The following is a 27,107-nucleotide window of genomic DNA, read 5'->3' as shown; positions in this document are numbered from 1 at the left end:
GAAAGTGAAAACAGCAAAGTTCATACACCGAGTACATTAAAATTTACTCTTGGGAATCTTTATTGAAATAACTATGTAAATAAGCAGCTGCATCTTATACTGGTATACTCTAATATAGAATATTAGTTTGATCAGTGCTTCAAGACTGACAAATGTAGGAAAATATATGCTTTGCATCTGTAAATACAGTAAATTTGTTTTGGAAGTAATTTAGATATTGTGTAAGTGAACACCATGTTGCAATCTCACACTTAGTTCAAAAACAGAACACCAAACTTGGATTCTGCACTTTTGTAATCTATCAGTACAACTTTTTCATTTTTTAACAGCCATAGTGGAAGCACATTGAACTAGCAAGTGATTTTTATAGCTAATCCTTGCATAGTCTTTGCTCCATATTCTTCCTTCCAATTTTTGTCTCATAAAACCAGTCATTGAAGTTAATGCAACTTATCACCCCGCAGAAGTTACAGTATGAAGAAACAAAAAGCTGCACATCAAAGGGTCTTCTGTGCAGACAGAGCAGACACAAAGGCTTCTTTGTGATGCATGTGCAGAGTTAGCTCTGCCCCTCTAAATCAGCAGTGAATTTTCTTCAATTCTAGCATTGAGGTAAAAGAATGTCCTTTGTTCTTCTAGGGCATTTACTTTTATTTCCAAACTGCTGGCAGGCAGTAAGGATTGACTTAACAACACAAAAAATTAGTTTCCTGTGTTCAGAATTGTGATATACTTTTATAGAGGTGTATCTTGGTTTATTCAAATTAGTAATAAATACCAGTCATTTCTGCAGCAAAGTGAAACAAGCAGCTTCCACAGTCAGTGATATCTGGAAATCATAAGGAATCACTGATAAGACCCCTTATTTTTTGCCACATCCTCCATGGAGATAATGTTGACGTTGTTGTTATTGCAATATATGACTGTAGTTAATTTTATAAGTATCTGAGTTTGCAATCACTGGGGTTTGGAATCTAGGAAAATAGTATGAAAGAGCCAAAAAAAATGCCACCACAGCTCCCACCCAAAATTACAGAGACTAGGGTAGATATTTACACCCAGACAGAGGGTCAGGGACATTTCAATCAGGTTTCAATACAAGTGGCCTTTATTCCATAAACTTGCTACAAAATTATCACTTGCTTTTGTTAGTGCTGTGATGACAAGGTATTTCTTTGTGTGTCTAAAAAGGGGAATATGGCTTTTTAATTTACCTCCAAGGACTAGTCCTATTCACAGGTAGTTTGGAAGGGAGCACTTTTTGTATTTGGTATTAATTGCTATGTAATTGGTATTAGTTACATAGAGGCCTTGTGCTTTTTGGCTGAAAAATTTGCATCTTGTTTGACAGCAAAGCAAGCATCTACTAGAGATTAGTTGTATGTTTTTTGTTACTTATAAGAATGAGAAAGAGTGAAATAGCATTTGGTGAAAGTGTGAGAAATTGTGTCTCTAGGCAAACTGGACAAGTAACTTTCACACTGAGTTAAAGTGGAATAATGGAATCTGGTAGAGAAGTTACTTTAGAATCCTTAGAAAATCTGCGAGTGTAAGTGGAAAAAAGAAGGGGCAAAGGGGAAACATAAAGACCTGGACTATGGAGAATGAGAATAATGTTGATGGTGCTAATAAAACTTTGGTAAGGGGTTGGCTTTGGATAGAGGCTGTGTTTTCAGGGTCTTCACTCCTGCAGTGCAGAATGGGTTTAGAGTGAGTGTGCAGCTAATCCGTGGTAGAACATGATGAAATCAGTCCCCAAAATGTATTACTTTCCTTCTTAATAAAATGAGAAATTCAGATTGTTTTTCTATCTCTGTGCTGGCAAAGCTTGTGACACACATCCGTTGTGGGAATTTACACATGCAAGCCATATATAGTTTAATATACTTACATAAATGGCAGAATCATTCCTTTTCAGCTCATGGATTTTAACACTCCTGATGTGATACCTCTTTTCCTTTGGATTATATCTAAAAGCAATTTAGTGACCTGTTGATTGGCATCAGGAGATACTGGTTTGTTATGGTCCCAGTAAGGAAGACAGACTATAAAGTATTACTTAAAAGACCATTTGTTGTGGCTAACAGTGTAAAAGAAAAGGATGGTGTAGGTAGTTTTATTTCCTTCCAGATGCTGAGTTGTGTAGTATTGAACAGGTCTCAAATTAGAGCTCAGCACACTGGGCAGATCCTGTCCAGGGAAAAGGCATCTGAGAGTTTGGTCTTTTGAGCTCTTACAGGATTTTCTTAAAACAATTCTATTTCTCATGTCTACTGTCAAACAGAAAGCCAGTTCAGAACTGTTTGTTGCACTTTTAGATAAAGACAAGGACACACAGTCAATGTAATGAGTGACGTGGAGTGAGAGCTACCTGTGGACTCCTCTCCTCCAGCTGGCTGTGTCCTGCAGCCATGGGGAGTGTGCTGCACAGCCCGGGCCTGACCGCCACGCTCTGCATCAGCACAGCACTGGCCTGGGCCTCGTAGGGCCACCACTGATTCCTCAATGGGATAAAGGGATCTTCTGCCCCGCATCAGTACACCTGTGAGGAGAAATCCCTTGGATAAAGTGCAGCAAAGTGATGCAGTTATACATCCAGGTTTTGAGAACATCAATGTTTTCAGGGCAGATATACAGCCTGTGTGAGTGGGGAGTGATCCTGACTGGAACTTTTAAGTAACTTCCATGACAATATCATCATCATCAGTAATAAAGAAAAAATTAATAATAATAATAATAAATTATTATTATTATTATAATAAATGTGATGCCTGGAATAGATAAGTTTACCTCTCCCTGTTAGTCTATTGAACTCTGGACTGGTGGAGGGTGTTTTGAGCTTGTGCATAGTTTTACATGGACATAAATGAATTAATTTGGGGGCGGGGGGGGGATGTTGGTTTTTTCTTCTTTCTTCCAGTTTATATGTAAACTTTTTAAAAATAATTTTTTAGTAAGAAATATTTTTAAGAAGTAGCCTGCAAAACTCTCAGCTGAAAGTAGGAACTTCTTTATTTCCTAACGGCTCATTAGCAAATAGACGGCACATTTTTCACCTAGCAGAAAAGTAAAAATAATAATTAAAATTAAGGTGTGAAAAGGTTTACTCAACACAGCATTCAACTTCTTGATTTACAGGGAGAAGTATCCAACCTCACTGCTCAATTATCGTCACTGTGATTCATCAGCTGCTGTCTCCTGGGCAGGTCTGACTGCTGATTGGGCACGGGACTTCTCAAGGTGTGTCTTTTGTCAAGGTTTTGCATTTTAAGAGCACACAGTAGACCATGATAGTCTCCTGCTATGGTAAGAACTCTTGTATGTCTATTTATTAATCTGTACAGTCTTACAGTTAGAAACAGGGCTTGGTGGTTAGTAACAAATAATTACGTGTGTTAGCAGATGTTTCCAAACCAACTTTTTGTGGGTTTAAAATCTGGAAAGATTTTACTCTTGGATCTTAATTGTGGCAGCTATTTCTCAGTATGCTAGTAGTGATTTTTAAAATTCTGAGATAGATAACTCTTTTTAAAATATTATTTTAAAATAAATCTGAATATAAAATAGCAAGGGATATTGTCAAATCCAAAGAGAATTAGATTAAATTTTTTTTTGTAATATTGTAATACTTTGAGAGAGAAGTGTTTATAAGATTTTACATGGTCTATATTTTTGATAACAATTGTATGTGTCAACTATTTGCAAGTAATACAAGGAAACTTTCTTCTCATGTTGCATTATGTTCAAGGCAATTTTATTTTTTCAGAGATATGAATTTATCAATCTAAATTATTTGGAAGATAAAATTAATCTGATTTTAACATATCTTTTCAGTTGACTTTGAAAAAATAAGGGAGAATCCTGAGGAAAAATACAGAAATATATTAGATACATTTTTGTTTTGTAATTAATGGTTTATGTGAAATAAAAAGATGGAATCATTGCTGAGAGAGAGAGAAACGGATTAAAAAGGTTTGAAATGTGCTACATAGACAAGTTTGCATGTAAATGTCTGATCTAATACTGTAGGAGGATGGCAGAAAAGGCTGAGGAAAACAGCAGCTGTAATACCCAGTCGGTGTAATGTCTGCTTTCCTCCTTTACAGCAGCGCTGCTCAGAGCTCATTTCACATGACTATACTTGTTTCGGCTCCTGGAAAAATGTTGCAGTCATGGCACAAGCACCAACTTCTTTGTGAGGGATGATACAGTGAGCTATAGTAAAAGGAGGTTTTCATTTTAATGTTACAGTAGTTAAAATTAATTTTAGGATAATACATAACTGAAAACAAAGACCCTTTTAAGGATAAATGATTTAAAGAGATACTTAAGAAGTAACTCTTTCACCAAATTATCAAAACCACAAGGGTTTTCTAGACATTCTAGACAGAAGTTTCTTGCTGTTGAATTGCATGGATTGGGTTCTTGTGCTTCTGCATATTTCTTGGCTTTAAAAGACCAGTTTTGTGCTTTAGAATAGAAAGATTCTTTGTTTATGTACATCAGGATTGTCTTCACAGTTAGTTATGTTACTAATGCTAGAGTGGATTTTTTCACAGAACTTTAACTCTCAGCACCAGTCAACACAAGAGGGTGCCGAAATGCTAGTGAAATAGTGTTATATGCAGAATATACTTTTTCTAAACATGGTTCTTTTGATCTCTCCTAGCCTTTTCTTGTTTGCATATTCACCTCTGTGATACTGTAATATCAGAATACCATTCTTTCTAGGTGTTCTTATAATGACACCAACGCATTTTTCTCACCAGCAGCAGGCACCATCAAAGAGATTTTTCAGTATGCAAATAAACTTAGCTACAACAGCAATTTATACAATCTGTATCATGTCCTTGTCTTGCTTATGCTGGCTTTAGTTCTGTGTGCAGGGGTCAGAGACTGGTTTCTATTTCTATGTGCCACACTATCAGCAAAGGAAGAAGATAGTAAGAACTTTGAAATGCATTAATCATTCATGGCAAAACCCTCATGGTGCAATTAATTTAACCATTCCCATATTTATGTGATGTTTTTGTCTGGGCTGAAGCTTTTAGGATCCACATGTGTCCTACTCTTCAAGCTCATTTCCTCAAAGTCTTGCAGTCAGTGTGCTGCAACACAGGAGGAACCAAAGAGCAAGTACTATTGAGAGAGGCAGTTGCACTTCATGAGTGTAGAAATTTGATTTCAACAAATGAGATGTTGTGCCTTTGTTGTTTGGATGACAAAATTATAAGATACTCTTAATTACATAATTTTCAGTGGGTTTTGCTTTCAAAACATAAAGCATGCCATGCCTTTCAGTCCCTACTGCTGAATCACCACACTGTATTTCTAGAATTGGGTTTAGTTCATCAACCAGCTAAAGAAAGATACATGTATCTGGCTAAAGAATACTCTCAGACAGTATGTGTCAGATTGGAGTCCAGGAAAATCATTCAGCAGTTTACAATCATGGTAATGGTGGACCAGATTAGTGAATGTCTGCTGTGTGCATTCAGTCAAGTAGTCATAAAAGAGCAAATGCTTCTTTGTGTCTTCCTCTTTGGTCACACGCAGTAATAAACTGAGTTCCAACAGTTTAGACTGCTAAGCATAAACTTCTTGAAAACAACCATTAATTTCATGTCCATAACGTTTTCTCTGTGTCCCAGCAGCTGATCACAATCGCCAGTGCCAATGTTTGAACACTCACAGATCTGATTTGTTGCATTGAAGTTACACATCTCGGTGCATTATTGGTTCCTGCAGTAAAGGGCACTTCCAAATTGTGCAAGGATTGCGTAATGCTTTGCAGTGGATTATATGATTTGAATTATAATTAGATGCCAGGCTAAGTACCCTTTTTGTCATATAAAAAGGTTTCTGAAATAAAGGAAAATAATCTAGTCACTGTTGGAGTCTTTTCTGTATATTCTTAATAAAAGGCCTGTCACTTTATTTGATGGAGTAGTGTCTTCAGATTAGTGCTGCTTTCTTAACTGTGTCTAATCTCATTTGATTCAAGCATCATGGAATAATAAAAAAATCAATGTAGCATAGGTTTGTTTTGAAGTTGGGGGGTTAGCTAATCAGTAAACGTCAGTTCATCATGTTTAATTAGCTAACAGGAATTTTCTGAAACCATTAAACAGGATCTTAACAAGCAAATTGGATGTAGGCTTATTAATTTATAGTGAAGTTCTGGTGTAGAAACTGAAAACTTTAAATCTGACTCTGTTTTCCTTTATACAGAAATTACAAAACGATTTGTCTATATAGTTTTAGTAGCTCCTTCAATAATGTGAAGCATTTCTTTTAGTCCCCTTCCACCAACTTATGAAGTTGAAAAGATTAATATTTTTCTCCATCTTTGGATCATTTGCAAGAGCATAAACAACTCAGAAATTCCTTTACATATCAATATATCAAATACCAACACATGAACTGTGCAGTGTTAGAGCAGTGACCTTCAACCAAACTCTAAGTCAAGAATTTCTGTTTCCAAGGCTTCTCATTCTTGCTGATTATTTTCCTGGCACAATGTATGGATCTTTTGTGGTGTGTTGTTTGCTGGAGAATGAATGGAGGCCCTCTGGCTCATTTATCCTACTGTCTCACTTGGGATTTGAACTATGTTGCTGGAAAAGAATGTCTAGTGCTCTCACTTTCAACTCTAATCCCCCCATCATTAAGCTTGCTATAGCAGTTCCCTGTTGCATAACTATTTTCTCAGCTATAGAGCCTAGTGATGGTTTTGAAGAGTAGCTAAGATTTACAGGATATCATATGCTTGTGCTTTTGAAGCTCTCCAACATAAACATTTTATATCTTAGAATGAGAAAAAATACCTCTGAGTAATTTTATTTCACTTCCTCCATACACTTTCTTTTTTCAGTTTGGTTTGTTTCTTTTTGTATTGTCCTTGTCTCAAACAGTTGAAATTAGGGCTATATGATACCTTGTCATAACACTGACATAAAAGCTGTAATAGACTGAAAAGCACTGTGGATTGTTTTGGTTGAGTTTATTGGGGGGGTGGGCTGTTTTTTGTTTAGTTTTGTTTTTACAAAAAAAATACTCCCTTTGTATGCAGGCAGGTACCATTTAAGAGGAAAAATACTATTATTGAATATATGTCTTGATTTCCAAGTCAAGGAAATTATTACTTACTATAAGGTAATTTGGGATTTTTTTCATTACAATTCCCTAATATTACTGTTTTTTTCTTACCCTACATCACAACTACTCAGAATATGAACAATTTTTTTTTTTAATTGCATGCCTCTGCTGATAACTTTCCCTTAAGACTTGCCAAAATAAAGCTATTTTAAAAAATGCCTTGAGGACAGCATCACTTTACAGGAATTCAGTCAGAAGACAACATACCAACTGATGCAACTCAACTATGGAATTTTTTTTTATTAATGGGGAGAAAAATTATGTATTTAAAAAATAGAAACCTATTATCTAGGCAAGTCTTGATCTACTTCTAGAGCTATTAACATGTTTACAGACTCTTCCAGACTAGTGAAACTGCACTATTGCTCATGTAACTGTAGGGAAAATAAAAACAATGAAAATTTTAGTCGTTCCCACATGTCAGCTTTTTCTCTAATCATGTTTTGCTGCAGGTTTTCAGTGATTTGTTCTGGTCAGGGCTAGATTCCTGTTCTTTATTCTCTTTACTCTCTCTACTAACTCCAGCATAAAATTTTCTTTATGTCTTTTCATCTGACTGGTTTTAGCTACTGCTTTTCTTCCTCTTTACTGCATCTCACATTTATCTGTCTGTGTCTCTCTCATTAATACAGAGTTTATTTCTTACTTTTTGAAAATACTGTTAGCAGGATTCTCTAGAAGTGGAGTCCATGAAACTGTAAGAGGAAAAGTGAAAATTTAAAGGACAAGATAGGAGGAGGAGGATAAAATAGAGTTGTTTAGTTATACCAAGAGAGAGTATGACTTCAAAAAAAACCTGCAATAAAATTTTTAAATATCAGAATTAGCAAAAATGGTCTAGGAAATTAATCATATTACTTTGCTCATGAAGTTTGGGGACCATCCATAAGTGCAGTGCTCTTGACAGTTGTTCCACTGTCTTTCCATGTACAAGTTCTGTATACCCATGCCCAGCCATGTCATTAGAACTGAGAGCAGAAAATTTCCTTATAATGTTAAGTATCTTATGGAAATAGTCCTTTATATTGTAGCTTAAAGTACTTGAGAGACTTTGATATTGTTCTCTCAACTATACACTTTAGTACAATGACTACTGTGTTACAGATTGGTGCACTTGTTTCATCAAATTTCTAGATTTATCAGTTAATGTTAGTGTGACTTTTAAAATTAACATGGGTACTTGTGTAAATAAACTGCAGGTTTTACAGTGCAATCTTGTCAGTCTTGAAACTTGGCTACCCTCCTGCTCCAACAGAGCACAGACCCTCTTCCTGCAGCAAGCCTAATGCAGGCTCGCTTTGAAAGCCTTCTATCGAACAAGCCCTCCAGGACAGGAGATGAGCTAGGTTCTGGTTTAGTTCCATTTTGTGGAATACTACTGCTGATGTGCAAGTTGGTGTTATTTTTGCATGCAGATTTACTTTTGTATTGTAAACACTTAGAATATCTTTGAAATAGGTGGATTATTAAATGAAGGGAAATATATCAAAGTAGACCTGCTGTTACCACTGCAGAGAGTTGAGCTTTGTCTTTTGCTCTTCTAATGTGAATGCATAAAGCTTCAGACAGATGTCAGAGGAAATGTTTAATAAGTTAAACTCCAGTGCTTAAAAGCACTGAAGCTCTCCTTTCAGGTTGTACATGATACATACAGTAAAATTTGTGATGAGTTGATCTGGCAATTGCAAGATTACAGCCAACACAACCAAAGGCAAAGTAATAGTGAAGGTAGAAGCCCAGTACTTCAGCTGCAATGCATTAGAGTTTTAACACAAACTAAGATACACTTGTGTCACTGAACAGGTGTTCAGATGTTGCTGCAAATTAAGGGCTTGGCTGAAGCAATCAGCTTTTCTCTGAACCTCAGCTGAGATCCTCTAAGTTACACTTGAGAAATTAAGTTCTACTTGGAGGTGTCCTACCCTGCCTCTGCACTTGTGCTGTTCCTGGAACAGATTGCTACAGAATATGGTGAGGTGAGGCTGGAGAACTTCTGAGGAAGAATGAGGTCAGTGCACAGCACGGTGTCAATAGGAGCTTGTCATGAGGAATGCTGTCAGAAGGCAGCAGGTAAGGAAAGTTCAGAGCTGATGGCTGAGAAATCAACAGAATCCAGCCTCCATTTAAGGATGGTTCATGGCTTGAATGCAGTAACACTGCATCACAGAGTAGGATGGAAGCAGGAAGGGACTGGAAAGAAATCCTTTGGGCTATCTGCAGAAATATCAATAAAACAGGTATGTAGACAGACTCGGTAAGGAATAAAGCTTGCTACCACAAAATTAATCAAAAATGCTCTGAACAAATTTGAATTGGCATTGCAAGTTTAGACTGGCTCAGTCTTTTGTGTTATCTACCTGTGGTGCTTTTTATCTGTCTCTAGTACTTCTGGCACTGTCTATACCATATCTTCAAAGGAAAAGGAAATAGTTCTTTGTTTATCAGACTTGCCCTGCATTTACAAAAATATGACTGGTAGCATTTTTGCATATAAACTCAGTTGATTCAAAGAAATTTCTGGCTTGCTGCTGGTGTTTTCTCCAGCTGGAACCCAAGTATTTTAATGTTTCAGGTCGTTCGCTGTTTGGGTCCAAAGGTGTACTAAAAACCAAGTTACTGCTTTTTGCATATACGATCAGAGGTAAGCAAAGGATTGTCTGACTCTTACAGACAAATTGACTTACTAAGCAAGTTATGAGGCTATGACCCATCTTGCCCTTTATGGCTGAGCTCTCCATAAAGCAGCTTCTGGTGTGTTACAATTTTTAGCCCAACTTTTAATGATACTCAGACATTTTTTTTATTGCTAGTTGTCTCAGTGTAAGTTGCATAGTATTGTGAGTTCTAGCACTAACTGCAATGTATACAAGGACATTCAGTTTAGAAAACAGAGAAAACATCAATCTGAAATTAAAACAGAATTTATATTAAAACTTCATTTGTTTCAGCTTTGTGCCCAGTGCCTTATAGACTCATTCTCACTGAATACAATAGTTTATTTTAATAAACCTGTTTATTTAGTCTTGACTATCTTTAAAGGTCTTTTCCAACCAAACGAATTTATGATTATTGATCATGTTCAGGAAATGCACTATTTTTCTTTTCCTTTTTAATTATGAGTTAATTCAAAAGAAATCAGCAAGCGATTCTACTTTCTGAGGGTGTTGCATTTACAACTAAATTGTTTTAATTTCAAAGTTGGGGTTTTTTATTGCTTATTATGCAGCTTTTTGAATTACATCTACTGGCATGTTACGCTCTGCTCTCAACCCCTAAATAGTTATCACTTCATTGCAAAATAAAAGTCAACAAAAATGAATGCATAAACAGGTAGGAAAATGTACCAGGCATGATTTTGTGGCTTGGAGTACCAAATTAATGAGGAGGAGCTAGAGGCAAAGAGCAAGAAGGAGAAGAAAAATCCGGTTAACTACACAGTTCAGAAGTTTAGAGCAGCCAAGCAGTAAGAATATGTGTACACAAGAGCAAAGGCAGGTTGCAGAGTAAAAAGGCTCAGGACTGCTAAGCTCTTGCAGAAAAGGAGAAACCAAGCTCAGACAAACTAAAACTTTTGTTTTAATCCATTTCAATGCAAAATCAGCTTGGTTTGCTCAAACCACTTTTATCAGTGTCTTAAGCGAAGAAGATTGATTTAGCACTGGGGTATGTGAGAAGAGCCACCACAGTCCTTCCTTTCGTTACACTGCAAAAACTGCCACGTAGGTGCAGAATGAAGCTCAACTTGAGAGCACATGTTTCTGTTGGTCCATAATTTAGCAAACGCACCTGTGATGTATTTTGTTGTTATTTCTGCCGCCAGTTTGATTCTTATCACAAGTCAATTTAGGTAGATTAGATAGCACTCAAATCCTAGAGTTAATTAGTCATGTGAATATCTCAGCCTTTTTTAAAAAGTTGTGTTATTTGTAGAACACCTTGAAAGAAAGACCTAGGTTAACCATAAAGGTTAAAACATCAGAAGACAAATAAAAAGAATATTAAATTTTTAAAAAAAAAATGGAGCTTGGCTCAGAAGTTTTGTGTCTCTGAGTAGCCTTATTAAAAAATATGGTAGTCCTACTATTTCCTTCCAATTCTGAAGGACAGAAGAGCTGAAGAGGAATGTATTAAATGATAAAACATTTCAGAAACCCATTGCAGTAGCTAGTAGTTAAAGAACTTGAGACAGACCATGGTCCTGGATCTGCACATTTAAAAAAAATACACACTCCACAGGGACAAAAGCTTGTGTTTTCAGTAAAATAGGACTATTTCATGGATCCAGTTTAGCATCTGACCACACAAATGGTAGACTTGGTGCAGTGGAGGTGAGGAACTTCTGGGTTGATATGGCTGAGGAATTGAAAGGAGCAGGACTAGAAAGTTCAAATTGGTTCAGTCCACAGTAAAATTTTAGCAGGGAATCACAGATGTAAACTCATTTTTTTTCTTGATCCTCTCTCCCCACAGAGAGCTTAGCATGCTAGCTTTAATCAGATTTCTGATTATATGGTATATGTATTTACAGTCTGTTACTGCTGGGTGCGTTACAGGCTCTGGCTGTTCAAGCTGAGAAGCAGCTGTGGAGTCTTTTCAACAGTGTATGCTGGCTCAATTTCAGCACTGAACTAACACTGCTTGTGCAGGTAGGATGAACTCCCATCTAGCTACAAAAGACCACACAGACAGACAGAAAGAGGAAAGATTTAATAGACTGTATGATCAACACTTTCTTTTTAAGTGTTTGATGATCTTAGTTCTATTTATTTATTTGAGTCTGATCACATAAATATTGTTACAATTAGCTCTAGCCTTCAAAAGATCTGCTAAGTTGTTTGTACTGAATGTATTTGGAGATTTTTACTAGGCTTTTCTGGTGACATGCTAGATTCATTAATACTCGATCACCTTATTGCTGTCATATCACCTGCATTAAGCACAAACAAAAATTTGCCATTTCTGGGAATCAAAAAACATACACAGTACATTCTTTTTAACTTTGGACCAGTGGCAGGAGAATGTACAATAACTAATCTGGGCATCGAGAGAGAGTTAGGGAATTGCCCATACACTGGGTCAAGTATTATTAAAATCTGCAAGAGCAAAGTGACACTTTCAAAATTCTTTGAAATACTTTGTGCTAGTGGAGCAGCTTTGTGCCACTTCTTAATTCCCTGTGAAATGCAAGAACATTTGCATGAATTGGACCAAAATTCTCTTCCTAGGACAAATGTATGCTTTTACAAGTGTTGTAAGAACATAAGTATACAAATATATAAGTATATAAGCATGTCACCAAAGCTGTTGGTAATTCATCCTGTAAGAATTTTCAGAAATTTTGGTTGTCTTTGTTTTAAATAGGTTTTTTTTGTTTGTTTGTTTTAACTGCATATACCATCTTTTAAACTCATTTATCCTATTTATCCTTTTGCTACCCAGGATATCAGTGGCATTATATTCCCCATTGAATAAGATTGTATGAAAAACTGCTTCTGTTTTAGAACTTTGGCTTAATAATTAAAAATATGTTGATGTTATGAAATGGATAAAGTTGCACTCCTGTATGTAAGGAAAATAAATTAAGGGTGGTTAGTCTCTGTCTTCCATAAGCAGTACATAAAGAATGATGAACCACTGTCTTAGTTGTTTCTTGTAAGCTGCTGGTAATAAGTATTGAAATCCCACCAACTGAAAATACCTGATTTGAAGTCTGACATAAAGTAGCTTGATGTCTGTGGTATTTTTTGTGAGATGTCTGGCATGAAAATCTGCTGTGTAGTTGCTGAGTCAGTATGTATTTAACTCCTGCCTGGTACTTTGTAGACTATTTATCTTTACACAAACATTGGCCAGAACAGCATATACAAGTTGAGTAATGTTTTGTATTTGTTTCTCTGTAGTCTGCAACAGATTTGCTAAATGTTGGATTGACATAAAAATCCATGTTGGAAGTATCCCTTCAGTGCCTGGACTGCCAACAATATTTATGCTAATAGTTTCTTTTCAAAGAATCCAGTATCCTTACATCTTTCACAACAATTTGTCAAAATTTCACCAAAAATATTTTGGACTTAAAACAATTTGAACAAGGAAACATGAAGCAAATCAGGGACTAAAATAAATGAATTAGAGTATTGATAGCCTGTTCAGTATATTACGTGATACTGCATATTCCTAATAGCTCTGTCTGCTCTGAGCTATTCTGGTAAAATCATGCCTCTAGGTTCAGGCTGAACAGCATGTGTAATGTCTGTGACAGTCTGAGCCTTGGAGATGGAATTGGTTGAACAGAGTAGTCTATTCAGATAAATGCAGGGATTCATTCACATGGAAATCATTCCTGGCACAGTTGAAACAAAGTATGAGTGAAAGAGGAAACAAAAAGGAGCCACGGCGAGCTGCATTCCCAGCACCAGTAAATCAGCAGAGCTTCATTGTTCATGATAAATGTAAGTTACTTTACATGACATCAGTCTCACCCACTGTTTGAAGAGGTGGTGGTGACACGTAGTCCTACAGTAAAAGATTGCTTTCGATTAATTTGAAACCTGCTTTTCAGTTATGTGTAGAAACCATGTTTTGCCAGTGTAACAGCAAGCTTTAAAGTGAAATTATTTTCACCTTCCTTAAAAGCCCATAGCTGTTTTTCTAGAGTACTGAAAAGTTGGATGAATAGTTTAGATCAGTAAAGGGTAGAAAAAGTGCAGACCTAGCTAGTACCAGCAAAAACCTAGCATGATACATAGGAAATCTGTATTTTTCTGAATTTTGTTGTGTCAGATGTGCTCCCACTAGGAGGAGTTGTCATCATATCTTTACCCTATAAAATTCTCAGACTTGTGCTTTAATTTAACTCTTTTGATGAAAATGTGATGGTTCACAATGTAACTATAAACAATCTATAAAGTTCACCTACGTCTATCTAGCTTGTAGTACACAAACTGCTAATTGGTAGCAATATAAAGAAAAAAAGAAGCTTGCAGCTTATGGTATCCTACAAGCAAACTTATGTTTGTCATTTGCATTATGGCAAAAATTAAATGCATTTCTTAGAGTTTACAATTAATTTTCAATTTCAAGTTTTCCATAAAACTTGGAGAATTTCAGAGTTTTAAATTATGTTTTATTAGTCACAGTTAGGGGAAAAGCTTGAAATGAAATGCCTAGAAATTCCAAGAAAGAGGAAAGAAGGGTAAAAGTTAAATCTCATATGTACACAGTCTTAGGATTTTTTAAAAATATCTCTTTTTGTTATGTTATGTTTATATGTTATATAACACTTATGTTGCAAATACTGATTATGACTTTAAAATATGGCGGTTTAGAAGTTCCAGTGGGACATACTTTCATTTGTATTTTAAATTCAATGTAATAGAGTCACTGCTTGAATTTGAGTGCTTGTTTTGATCTGTTTGCCAATGAAGTGTTGCAAGATAGTGGTATATTTGGAGGTACACAGTTTTTGCCTTGTTTTTGCTACTGTTTTCCTGTACTCATCTCTTTTCAACAAATCATGAAACATGAGTCTAGTAAAATATGTTTTGGTCACTTTTCAGCAATATAGCTTCTGCATAGACTCCGATGGGATAAAGACATAGACACTTTATTCAAGCCTGTCCTTTCATTAAGAGAGAAAGGGACTGTTTAGCAATGCATCAACTTGGTATGCTTAAAAGACTTTCAGATTGTTCTAAACCCCAGGATTTAAACCTCTTGGGTATCACAAATCAGAACTGAAATTTTCCATGCAGCTTTATCATTTCTTCTGTTCAAGGGCCTTGATTTTTGCACTGAATCAAAAAGCCACAGTGACTTAAAGTGCTGCCACTCCCCAGAGGATTACCAATCCCTTTACTGTAGTTGTTCCCAGAACACAGTTGGCCAAAGTAAGGAAGTCTGTGCCTCATTTGTTTTATTTTGCAGTCCGGGATACATTAAAGGGTTTATGTTTACATGCGGACTCTTTTCTAGATGGAAGAGGAGTCCATAACCTGTAGCAGGATTTGACTGGACACTTAATGTCTCAAATTTTCACTTTTGCTGTTTAAGCACCTCCTTGTCATTGCTTGCTTTGCAGCAGCACAAGTTTTTTTGTGTACAGTGAAGGAAAGAAGACACCTGACTTGAAATAACAGCCCCTTCCTCTGGGTAACTTTCTCTGCCAGATCGTCTCTCTCACATATTTTTTCATTATTTTCCTGTGTGTTTTCTACGTATTATAACAGAGATTTATCAGAGGTACTACTTTGATCACTTTTATTTCTTTGTTTCATTTTGTTAAACTATCAAAACTGTAAGAACATAAGCCTTTTTTTACATTATGTTCTTATGCTTTCTTTTTCCCTCTTCACCCTTGATGCCCTGTCCACAAGGTTTCTACACAGGTCACATTCCTATCTATGAAATTTTCTTACTTAGGTAGTTCTTCCCTTGTGATGTTCTTTTCATGGAAGTCTAGAGTTGAAATCTGATTGTGCTAATTATTACACAATGAGTAATTATCACCTACCATTGCTTTTCATGCAGAGTTAACCAAAAGGTCAAGGTTTTCCATGTTGTTCCTATCTGAGAAAAAGAATGGTGATATTTACTTGTGATGTCATCCAGTTTACATGCAAGGTACCAAGCTCTGTTCCTGTGAATACAGAGAGGAAGGAATTTTTGGTTCTAGTTTCCAACTCCTTTTAGCCACAGTCCTTGGCCCAATAAGTGCTTTCTCTGGACTGACTAGTGCACAGTACCAATATTTGTTTGATCAGTGTCTGACACTTTGGTTCTGCTGGTGGATTGCTTTTCACATATTTCTGCTGCTTCTGTCTCTTGCCCTGTCTTGCAGGTGCCCTTCCCTTTTTGCTAGCAGAAACGATGGATTTGGCTTTATGATAGACTTTAATAAGTGCATTACCAGCCCATAGCTTTATTAGGTTAGGAGAACCTTGTCCAGTTCTTAACTGGAAAATTTATTTAATGCAGTAGGCTAGAAAAAGTGCCATGAAAATTATGGCAAATTACCATTACTGTAGAAACAAATCTCAGAGAAGAAGGTTACTTTTCTTACTAAAATGTTAACGCTTCTGTGGAGATGAAGCAAGCTTTTGGGGTCATTGACTGATACCTTCTGGCTTTCCCACTTTGCATTTAGTATTCCTTCTACAAAACAGTTATCTTTTGAGATGTTTCCAAAACACACAGATTTACTGTCTTAAGATGTAAATCTGTGTGTTTTGGAAAATTACCTGCACTACTTACAACATATCTTACAACTGGCAAATTGTTCAAAGAAGAAAGAGAAGAAATAGAATTCTAACCTGGGCTGCAAAAGAAGAGGTAGTTCTTTTGTATTAAGACAGTAAAATCTCTGAGGGGTGGCATCACAAACTCTCCACTTCCAATTTTTTTAGTTGTTCATTCTACAGCATTCAGAAACTGTCACTCCAATGGCAGAAACTTTCAGCCATTCGAACATGCATTGCAATACAACAGTCCTGAATGAATTGCTTAGTTAAGCGTAAATAGTTGTGATCAGCAAAGGGGACAGACCTTTGGTCAGTGTTATTACTCAGTGCCACAACACAGGACCTGAGGTGTACATGCTGTTGCATGGGAAGGTCAGAGTTACTGAGGCCATAATTTAGAGGGTTTGTTGATTTCACTAACGACAGAAAAAGATAAAGGTACATCTGAAATGGAAGTACATCACAGTCTATCTGAAAACAAAACTTATGGGCCTTTCATTCAAGTTAGAAAGCATGCCAAGTTCAAGTGATTAAAAGCCTTAAGAAAACTTACTTGGGCAGCTGTCCAATATATCAATTTATCCTAATAAATTACTTTGTCACAGCAGGAGGCTAGTTTTAATTTGGAGGTACAATCCAAGTCAATTTTGCTGAAATAGAAAAGGCACAATAAGGGAAATGACTTTCCAGATGAGATGAAATTGCTGGCTCTGCTGACTCACATGAGTAATTTTGCTGGGGGCAGGATTACACCATGATATGTGGCTTGTCATATTACTGCCTGAATCCCAAGGGGAAACTGAAAAAGGAGCTTGAATTACTGTGCCTGGAATACTTACTATGATCACACAGTGATCTGGAATTACTCAGTTTTGGTGCCCTTTGTCATACACACATACATGCTTTTAAAAAAATTACAGTGATGCGAATTTGACAAAGTCATAGCTGAAGTAAGAATCTGGTATTACACATCACTTACCTTGTGTTTGGAGTATAACAAGCCAACATCAGCAGCAGCATCTTTTAATGGTTCTGGGATACTGAGATAGAGGAATGAAGTAATGAATTATCAGTATAGTAAAGCATTGTAGTGTGAACAATTGGATTTAAAAGCTACAAGGTATAAAACACCTTCCTCTGTGCATTTGCATCACATGTGCCCCAGGATGCATGACTGCAACTGTGAGAGAGAATGCAGGAAAGCACTCTGAAAGTAAAAGTTCAGCTCAGTAGATCAGAGAGGCACGCTAGGAATCTCCCTTTATTACTAATTTCATAACTTTTTAGCAGTAATTTGATTTCATAAAAGCCTCTGAACAGGTGGTGTTCAGGAATAGAATGATACAAACCTAGGTTGGATTTAAATTGTTTATTTTTATGTGAAAACCCCTGAAATGGTATAAATTATGTGGATAATTTTGCAAGACCTTCCACATAAGGAGTCCAGAATAACTTCAGTCTTGACCTTGTTAAGTAATAACAGAAGTCTAACTGAATAAATAGAAGCGTGTCATGGCACCTTAGTGGTTCTATCCCACAAAAATCTAGTGACCTGACTAAACCTATGATGATCTCTTTTTGCAGGTCCTTAGATGTACAGGAACTGACAGTGTTTGGAATAGATAAATAGAACAGAGATCTTGTCTTTCTCTGCAATACATGCTGTCATTTATATTTTCTTCCCTTCCTTTCTCTGGAAAGGAAGGATAATCATTTCTTAGCAGAGAAAAAAATACGTGCCCAAAATCTGCCACACACTTTGCCAGTGTGTTTATAATCATATTTTGCATCTTAAAATGTGTCATTACCTGCCTTAAGGAAAAATTAATTCTGTTTCCAGAGATAAAATAAATGGTGTAAAAGTAGAAGAACAATAGGAAACTCCCTCTGCCTACAACCACATCTCATAATGATATATTTAGTGGTTTTAACAGTTTATTTTGCAATTCCGTTTTACTCTTAACCTTGATCAGGCTATGAATATATCTTGAGTCCTGACCACTAGGCTGTACCCTGCATCCAATGAACAGTGTAATTAATACTGGTTGAATGAGAGTTGTTTGAGTTTATTTGCCAAAACTACCATTAGCAGCAAGATCAGAAAGGCAATTAGTTATCTTGTGAGAGAAAGGGCATTTTTTTCTCCCTCAGCCGTAGGAACAAATTTTTCATTAAAACAAAAAGGGTAAGTGTACCGAGGTGTTAGCAAATACTTAATGGCATGTAAAAGTGTGCCATAAATAATCCCATTCAAAGGTGTAATTGCAGTATATTTGAAAGCAATGCATCTTGTATTTCTTAGCATCTTGTCATACAAGGGTAACAACATTTTCTGCTTGAATTTTCATATGGGGGCATGGAGGACAGGGGTATTGTTATTTTGGTTTGCATTTATTTGTTGGTTTGGGGTTTTTTTAGTACAAATTAAAAACAGAGTAAATGCAGCTGGCCAAGTAAGATTAAATAGCCACTGTTTATCAATGTATTTTTAAAGAGAATGTTGCTCTGTGGAAATTCTGGGATTACTTTAATGCTTAGTGTAGAATTTCTTTTTGTTCTGGGATGATAAGTGTGATGACTTTCTAGCAGTTATTGTAGATATTTTTTAATTGTCACGTACTAATATGGAATCTTAAGTATTCACAGGTAAATATAAAATTTGTAGTCTTAAAAAATATATTCTTGGTGAAGCTGTTGAACAGTTTTAAAAACAAGTGTTAATCTCTTTGGCCATAATAGTGAAACTTGCCTGTTATGAAGTTCTTTCTGAGTTCAGTCATTTAACATTCCTAAGCAATGTTATTTGTAATTTGGTTTTGTTTTTCAGAGTCGTAGGCATTGGAAGGGAATAGATAATGAAGTATCTACCCATTTCTAACTGGCTGACCCAGCTTGGTCTTGCAGAATACTGCACACTCTTTGAACAATATGATGGTATAGAGGTGAGAGTTGTCCTTTTTCAATAAAATTCTTGAGAAAACGTTAAGTAACATCTTTAAAGCTACTAAAAACACAACCAAAATGTGTTTGTAAAAGTTCCCATTGTTTTACCCTGAGCATCTGCTGTTCAGTTAACAGCAATCTTACAAACTTTTTGTTCCTTCTTACAAACTTTTTGTTGAAGTTTGAAGAGCAGGCATATTGCATTTGTACTCTTTGGAGGATGATTCCGAATTTGGAAGAAGGATGTTGGGTCTTTGAGAAAAGAAGTGGAACACTCTGTCACTGTTGCCAAAGCTGAAAAATCCTTTCTACTGAAATGTGAATTCAACCTTAGTACCAACTTTTGCATTTGAGCAAATCTAGAAAGGAATAAATTAGAAGTAATAATTATTCAACTCCCTACTTCCATGTCATTAGTTACATACGAGTTATCATTTGAGAAGGAGTATGACATTCTCAGGCATGACTGAAGTTCTCCAACAGTGAGAACTTTTTTTTTTTTAAAAAACGGTGTTAGCCAGTGACTTAAGAAATTGAGGCTTTCAGTAATAAGAGCACTGTTCAGTCTAAAGCAAATAATGTTAGGCTTTTGGAGTGGTTTTAGTTTGAAAAAAAGACTTTAAAATTACAGCTTCAAAACCAGTGGTTCACACTAGAAACTCTGTGTCAATTGTCTTATTATTTAGACAGTGAATCTCGTTTTGTGTTTTAGGGTCCAAATTGCAAATCTCCATTAGAAAAGGCCACTTTCAGTAACATGACTTGCTAGTAACAAAATACTGTACATTCTATGTGCCTCTCTTGATCTTATTTACAGCGAAAACACAGTAAACACAGTAAAAATATAAAGAAATATATTTTGATATATTTCCTATTTGCTCTGAAAGTTTTTATCATCAAATGAAGCTTTGTACCTACTTATAAATCAACATCAAATTGAAATTCTGTACTGACTTATACATACTGCCTGGAGTTATTCAGCAACTTATTTTGAAAAAAAAATAGTAATGAGTTTTTGGAGAGAAAGTGGATTAAAAGAGAACCATTCAGGTTTGATTACCCAAATGCATCATATGGAAATTCTTGTTCTTCAAAACAGTGTCACAACTCATGTTATCTACTATTACAGTGAATATCATCTCCATTATACACAACCTTCCTTTCCAAAATCATTATTCCTATCAGTTCATGCTGAGATATGTCTTCCTATGTTAGTTTAAGTGCAATTGGCATACTAGCACTTTTGGGGATTTTTTTTTTTTTTTAAACTCAAAGAAGTCATAGTTTTTAGAAACTCTCCAGATAACTTGACCAGATGTGTTTTGAGAAAAAATTGAGAGACAATGTATTAATGTTTTAAAAGAAAAATACCTCATTCCTTCAATGACATACCTAATCATGACAAGAGGTCTTCATATAACATATAAATATACATACATTTGCTATTATGTAGCTTAGCTATTATGGTATGAGAAACAGGAAATTTATCTGAAAGACACTTGAATTCTCCTGTGTTAATAGTATAATTAATTATTTAATTAATAGTATAATATTTTTCTTACTCTGGCATTTGCTACAGGACTTATTCCATCTTACCGAAATTGACCTTAGAAAACTGGGAATTGAAAATCAAGGCCACCGAACACACCTCATTTCCAATATCCTCCTACTTCAGGAGGTAAAACAAAAGAGAGGTAAGATTTCAATGTTGTCTCCTAAAGACTAAGGAATGAGCTAAGGCAACCCAAGCTTCCCTGTCACAAAGGATGATAAACAAATACCCTGATTCAGCCTGGATACTGCTCTGAATGCAGGGGTACTTTACACAGACAATAAGAGGAATTGTTAAACATCAGTTTAACAAAAATTAAACATTCATATTTTGGCGTGGGTTTACAAAATAACATACCCTGTATTTTTTATAAAAGTTGTCATTTAGAAAAGGCTCCACTTTCATTTCAGTTTCTAGTGCTCTCACAGTCTTCATCTTAACAAGACACAGTAATGTTAACACACCATAATTGACGGAAGTCTGTGTCACAAATATCTTCCTCATTTGGAAAGATCATATCAGAAGGTCTAAACCAAGCTAATTTGTACACATCCTACTTCATCCCTACTGAGGAGCGGAAGAGTGCTTACACAGCTCAAAAGTCTTTCTTTTCCATTAGGGACTTTGCTATGAATTAAGACTTGATCACTGCATCATTTGTTGTTTTTATCAGTCCAGTATCAAAATTCAACTCAAGTTTATGAGAGTTGGAACAAGCCCTGTAAGACATTGTAGTCTGAGTGGAAGTTATTCAACTGTGACTTGTTGTACTGGATATTTTGAGAATTGTTCACAAGATAATGAGATAAAAATATTATGCATTCTGCCCAATAATTCTTCAGATCACTGCTGAAGGCTTTTACAAATTTAATGTGAAGCACTTAGTTACTTGGTTAACAGTCCTGCTTCTACATTCTCTTGGTCAAGATAAGACTTTTGGACCATGTGTAGAAATTGAATATTCATAAAATATGTTTATCTACTGAAGTTTCCAGAAGGAACTAGAACTGATTGTGTACAAGTAGGTCAGTGAATTTCCTCAATGTTTTCTGATGAGTTCAATATTGGTTTAACAATTACACAACTTCTACGGCTCATAGGTTGGATGGTGGATGTAAATACGACATTTTTGTAACTGCTATTGTGAACAGATTAGGAAATTATTTCAGTTGATGATTGCAATGAAACTGGATGTGTTTCAATTGATATTTGTTTTTGCATGCATCAGGACTGTATTTCATAATCGTTTCAGGTATTGGAGTGCAGAATGTATTACAATTGACAATGTAGCACTGTTTCTCAGAGGAAAGGACTGTTCAAACTGTCATTCATGTGGTAAATTGATTTGTAGATAGTTATGCAACATTTCAATCAACTCACCAGAATGTTCCAACTCATGATTGCTCTGCTTCAAATACGTTGAGCTACATCAAATCTTGATGTATTGCTGATGGCTTCAGTGAATATGAATTTTTTCACACAGATTATGCAAAGTGACAGCATGATGCCATTTGAGTTTTGTTTTTTTCTTTTTGGCAGTTAATGACTAGAACTCTTTAAGCTAAATTCTAGTAAAATTAGTGTTGGTTCATATTCATATTTTTATTGGCATTTATCTTGAGCAATGTTTCCATTCACTGTTGGGTTTTGGCTAATGATAATTAACTGTATAATTGAATGACATGCTTGAAAAAAATACAGACACATTGATCTCCAAGTTCTGTTTACACCAGAAAATTGCATCCTGAATAGCTTTGGTATTAAGGATTTATGAAGGATTTCTGGGAAGGTTGAAAACAGATCGGTTCAGTCAGTCATACACGAGAGTGCAGACTGGTTTGTTTTCACAGTAGGGACTAATGGTTGTTATCCCGTCTCCAGCCTATTATGACATGGTTTTGTTTTGTGTCTGTCTTTGACCGAATGCTGTGTCTAGGAGCAAAGTGCCTAATCAGTTACACTGAAATGCTTGTTTTCCAGCACTGAACTTCACTGTAGTTAGACATTAGAGAAAATGTTTAAAATTTTCTATTCTATTAAATAAATGCTAATGTCCTACTAATGTACTTACTGGCAAAGAGCAAAAGCTATCTTATTATGTTTGCTGTTATTTTGAGCTTTAAACAACAACATTTTATTTGGTGCTTGTTCAACAGTTTCCAGAGAGTGCTTCAAGTGATAAGTCACTTTAATAAGTAAGCATTTGCACGGGGTTAAAAGTGAAATTAAATTTTGGGTATTTTTGTGAAAACATTTTCTGTTTTCTAAAATGTTATCTTGGCTGTGAAACTACTCTGAACAGGACATGTTTCAGTACACTAAGATTTGGGTTCATCCTGTCTAGCTCCAGCTACTTGGGCTGTATTTCCACAGTAATTAATACCAAGACCTGTGGATTGACATAATCTATTCATTGCCATAATGTCCAACAACACATGAGAGCTGGATGAAACATGTGCACATGATCACATATCTGTTGAATCAGGCAGAGTACACAATACGAAGTTCACTAGTTTGATGCTTTTATGCCATCTTTATGGCAGCCAGTGATAGGGAAGTGACTAGGATAACTGATTTGTGAGCAGCATTAGGTAATCAGTAGGAAAATAAACATTCAAAATTGTTAAACCACTTCAAGCCGGCAGAATGAATTTAATAGTGGATCAGTGATTTGAATAATGGGGCTCTGATATTTTTGGTCTGTATCAGAAAACTTAAAGGCTGCTGTGCTGTTGACTCTTGACCTTAATTGAAGCTGAGTTTCCAAAATCCCAGCCTAAGCAGTCTGTGTCCTTTTCATCTTTCCTTAGCTGCTTTTTCCCATCTCTCTATCATTCCTTTAGTTGTCTGTAAAACTATCCTGCAGCTGCATGGAGAACCCATTGGGAAATATGTCTAGCTGAAAAACCACCTTTTTTTCCTCTCCTCTCCATCCGCATCAAGTCCCCAAGCCAATTCCCTGTTCAGCTGCACAAACGCTCGTATGAGCCTGAATGGCCACGGAAGAGACAGCAGAGCTGAGCCCTGCTGGCTGAAACAGCTCTGCTGCCCAAACTGAAATCACAGTGTTAAGTGGGAGGCAAGTCATTCTCTGCTCCCTCTGCTATTGGAGAGAGACAGATGAATTCAGCAGATAATTCAGTTCACTACCTTTTGTAGGTGTCTGTATTTTTTGTTGATTGTAGAGATATGCCAGGATGGCTCTTCCTGACAGATCTCTTAGCAAACACTGACAGCTGATGGAATTAATTTAGGCCTAAAAGCTAAAACTGTGGTTGTTCTGGAATATTTAATCTCTTCTTCTGAGTGCAGCCTTACAAATTTCAAGAAAGCATTTGTTTCTTTTTCTCTAAATATTGATGATCTCCAGTATTTTCTTAGGATTTATCACTACCTTTCATTTCCTTGCAAACCAAAGTATGCAAGTGGAAAAGTGTTTCCAGTTTCTGAAGATTTTCTTCCTAAGTGCAAAATTGTTACCAGTTCTAAATATACTTCCTACCCTGTTTCATGAACAGAGGACTCTGTGGCCATGTACAGAATCAGACTAATAGTTTCTCCAGGATCAGCTACTGGCAAAGTAGATGTCGAGTGAAAACGTGAAAGAGCACAGCAATCCATAGTGATACTTTCTTAGAATACTTTCTCAGTCTCTAAGCATTTAATCTAACAAAAGGCTTCAAAGGTATGAATGGGAAGAGACATAAATACTCATTCCATGATCTTTTTGGCTATATCTTGACTTAGCTTTTGATGTGCGCTGTAGCGTGTTCTGGATCTTGATGTCCTGCCAATCTACACCAGTATCCATTCATGTACTCATCACGTGCTGTGACTCCTTTGAGATGTACCTCCTGTTTTCTGTTCCAGGGAAATTGTAGAGTTAAGTGGTGAGGCCTGGAACATGCCTGGGCTTGTCACAGTGTGAAATCAAGATGCATCCAAAATTCGGATACTAGCACCTCTAAGAAAAGCAAAAAATATGGGCTATGCTCATAGGAATGTTCTCAGTGGCTAGCTAGCACCTGTTTAAAATATTTGTTTGGCATCTTAGAAAAGCCAGGAAATTACATATCCTCTTCTAGAAGAGGCTTCGTGTGGTATGACAAAAAGTGGTGACAAATTAGGTGTAATCTGACTCTTGTATTACTCAGAAAGGTCTTCCTTCCATGAGCATGAGACATTGCACTCTGTCCTGCACCAATCAGCAGTTCAGACACATCCTGAAAGCCACAGCCCAGGACTTGTAGAGTAGTGCTTCTGGAAGGAACTGGGGTTTTCTCAGTATACTCTAAAGCAGGGTTTATGCTATGTGGGATTGGACCAGAGTGTTAATTAATCATATTGTTTTATGTTTGTTGTATTTAGTCTCATTTACCATAGTGTGCTACAGTCTGTAGGAGTGTGAGTCTATTACGATTTTTTATGACCTATAGTAAAAGAATAAATCATGCTTCAGATGTGTTGAGGAATCCCACTATGATGTGACCAGCTCCTTCAGTCCAGTAGAAATGGTACCTATAGAGAGGGAAATGTAAACACATAAATGAAAATGTCTATTCTGATACAATTAAAAAAAGGCCTTGGGTATTTCCAGACATGGAAGATATTTTTTTTTTTTTTCCCTTTAGGGACATGAATTTAAATACAGCATTATATTTGAAAACTTTGTATCATTTAACTGTTAAACTATTTATATACATTTGCATGTATTCGTGATGTATGTTTCTATATATCACTGGTAGAGTGATGAGTGGAAAGAAATATAGAAGCAATGTGATAAGTTTTTTTTTTTAAGGAGGTGTTCTAAGAGCTAGAACTTTGTTAACTTCTTTTACTGAGATGAATTCAGAATAATAGCATTTTATAGCCTAATGTGATTTCATTAACATATTGCAGTGTTTTTCTCCGAGAGGCAAAAAGTATAAAGAATATTTCCTTTTTGTCTTGTACAGGCTTTCTTATCTAGCCTTACTGGATTTTAATAAAATATATGCATTGACATAATTTATTGGGGGTAAACATACAGTAATATGCAAAACCTGAATTAGATTGAATGCAATTAATATTCCATAACTTCCTGCTTTTAGATTTTGCATCTAAATTCTTAGATAACTGTTTCTGCCTATGTTGTATTTCTTGCCATGCTGCAGTAGTATGAAGTCAAATATGAAGTGATTTCTTGTTATAATATGGAAGACCTAAGTTGTGTGGTATTAAGAAGGAAGCTGAGCAATCACTACAGAGCCTGACTTGCGCTTGGGGACAATATAAATAGAGAAGTCCATCTCCAAAGAAGGTGTAAAATAACTGAGGGAGTCTCTCCTGTGTTTTTATTAGATGACCATTATAATTAGCATAAAGCCATGACTGGTTTGGCATAGTCAACCCCAAATATCTTGCCTTTGTCACTCTCAGATAAAGTCCTTCTACACATCATGGTGCTTTTGCTCTTTGAAACATTACAAATGCAGCCATAGTGCTTTCGGCAGTGGTATGTAGTGTCAACCTGTCAGATTCCAACCTCATGCTAAAGTATGCTGGTAGCTTTGCCAACAGAGGGGAGAGGAAGCTGCTTTGAACATTTTGATCTGTGTAATAGAGGTGGCATTGCAACCTGTGTGGTCTATTTTGCTCTCACTGAGAGACACAAGGATTTGGAGTTTTTTGCTTTCTCTGTTTGAGAAGGTCAGAAATGTAAATGCTGTTACAGAGTTGTTAACAAACATCTCTGACAGTACCATTTCATCTACTGAAAGTTCCAAATTTGTTTATCGGTGCTTTCTGGCCTTTTGTTTATCCTTACCTCTACATCTAAATTAAAAACATCTGTCACAGGTAAAGAGAGGCTGGTAATTCTCCTGTATTTGAGACTTTTAACAGAAACATGGAGAAACTGAAACTTGCAAGGAAGTCTTAGATCCCCAGTAACAGTTCTAGCACTGCTAAAAGCAAAGAGAGGAAAACAGACCCTCTAGTAAAAAGGGACCCATAAGACATCATCCAGCTTCTTTCCAGTTTAAAGTATCATTTACCAAAACTAGTCATCAAATGAAAACTGGATTTAGTGCCATTCTACCAGTGTATTTCAAACTTTTGAAACAGGTCTGTCTAATCAATGCCAACACAAACAGCTTCACGTGATTTTCAATACCAAATTGAAAGAGGAGGGAAAGGGACACAACATATTGTCACAGAATCAGTGTGATTTATTTTTA

General features: G+C 36.1%; 1 protein-coding gene across 5 annotated transcripts in view; it reads left to right on the top strand.

The window, feature by feature from the left end:
* BCAR3 (BCAR3 adaptor protein, NSP family member) overlaps positions 1–27,107 on the top strand; it is a 95,059-nt gene that overhangs the window by 6,124 nt on the left and 61,828 nt on the right. Inside the window, exons 2-4 of one of the 5 annotated variants that reach the window (XM_010409126.4) lie at positions 3,139–3,240; positions 19,222–19,336; positions 20,917–21,031. In XM_010409126.4, the coding sequence (XP_010407428.1) occupies positions 19,250–19,336; positions 20,917–21,031 (202 nt within the window). In that variant the 5' untranslated portion in view covers positions 3,139–3,240; positions 19,222–19,249. Of the gene's footprint in view, positions 1–3,004; positions 3,307–11,702; positions 11,805–13,523; positions 13,608–19,221; positions 19,337–20,916; positions 21,032–27,107 lie in introns of those variants that run through there. The other 4 variants (XM_039556129.1, XM_010409125.4, XM_019291595.3 and 1 more) reach the window with 4 other exon arrangements.

The sequence above is a fragment of the Corvus cornix genome, chromosome 8, assembly GCF_000738735.6.
Source record: "Corvus cornix cornix isolate S_Up_H32 chromosome 8, ASM73873v5, whole genome shotgun sequence".
Taxonomy (NCBI): domain Eukaryota; kingdom Metazoa; phylum Chordata; class Aves; order Passeriformes; family Corvidae; genus Corvus; species Corvus cornix.
The sequence above is the reverse complement of the archived record's forward strand: the minus strand, read 5'-3'. Positions and strand labels throughout refer to the sequence as shown.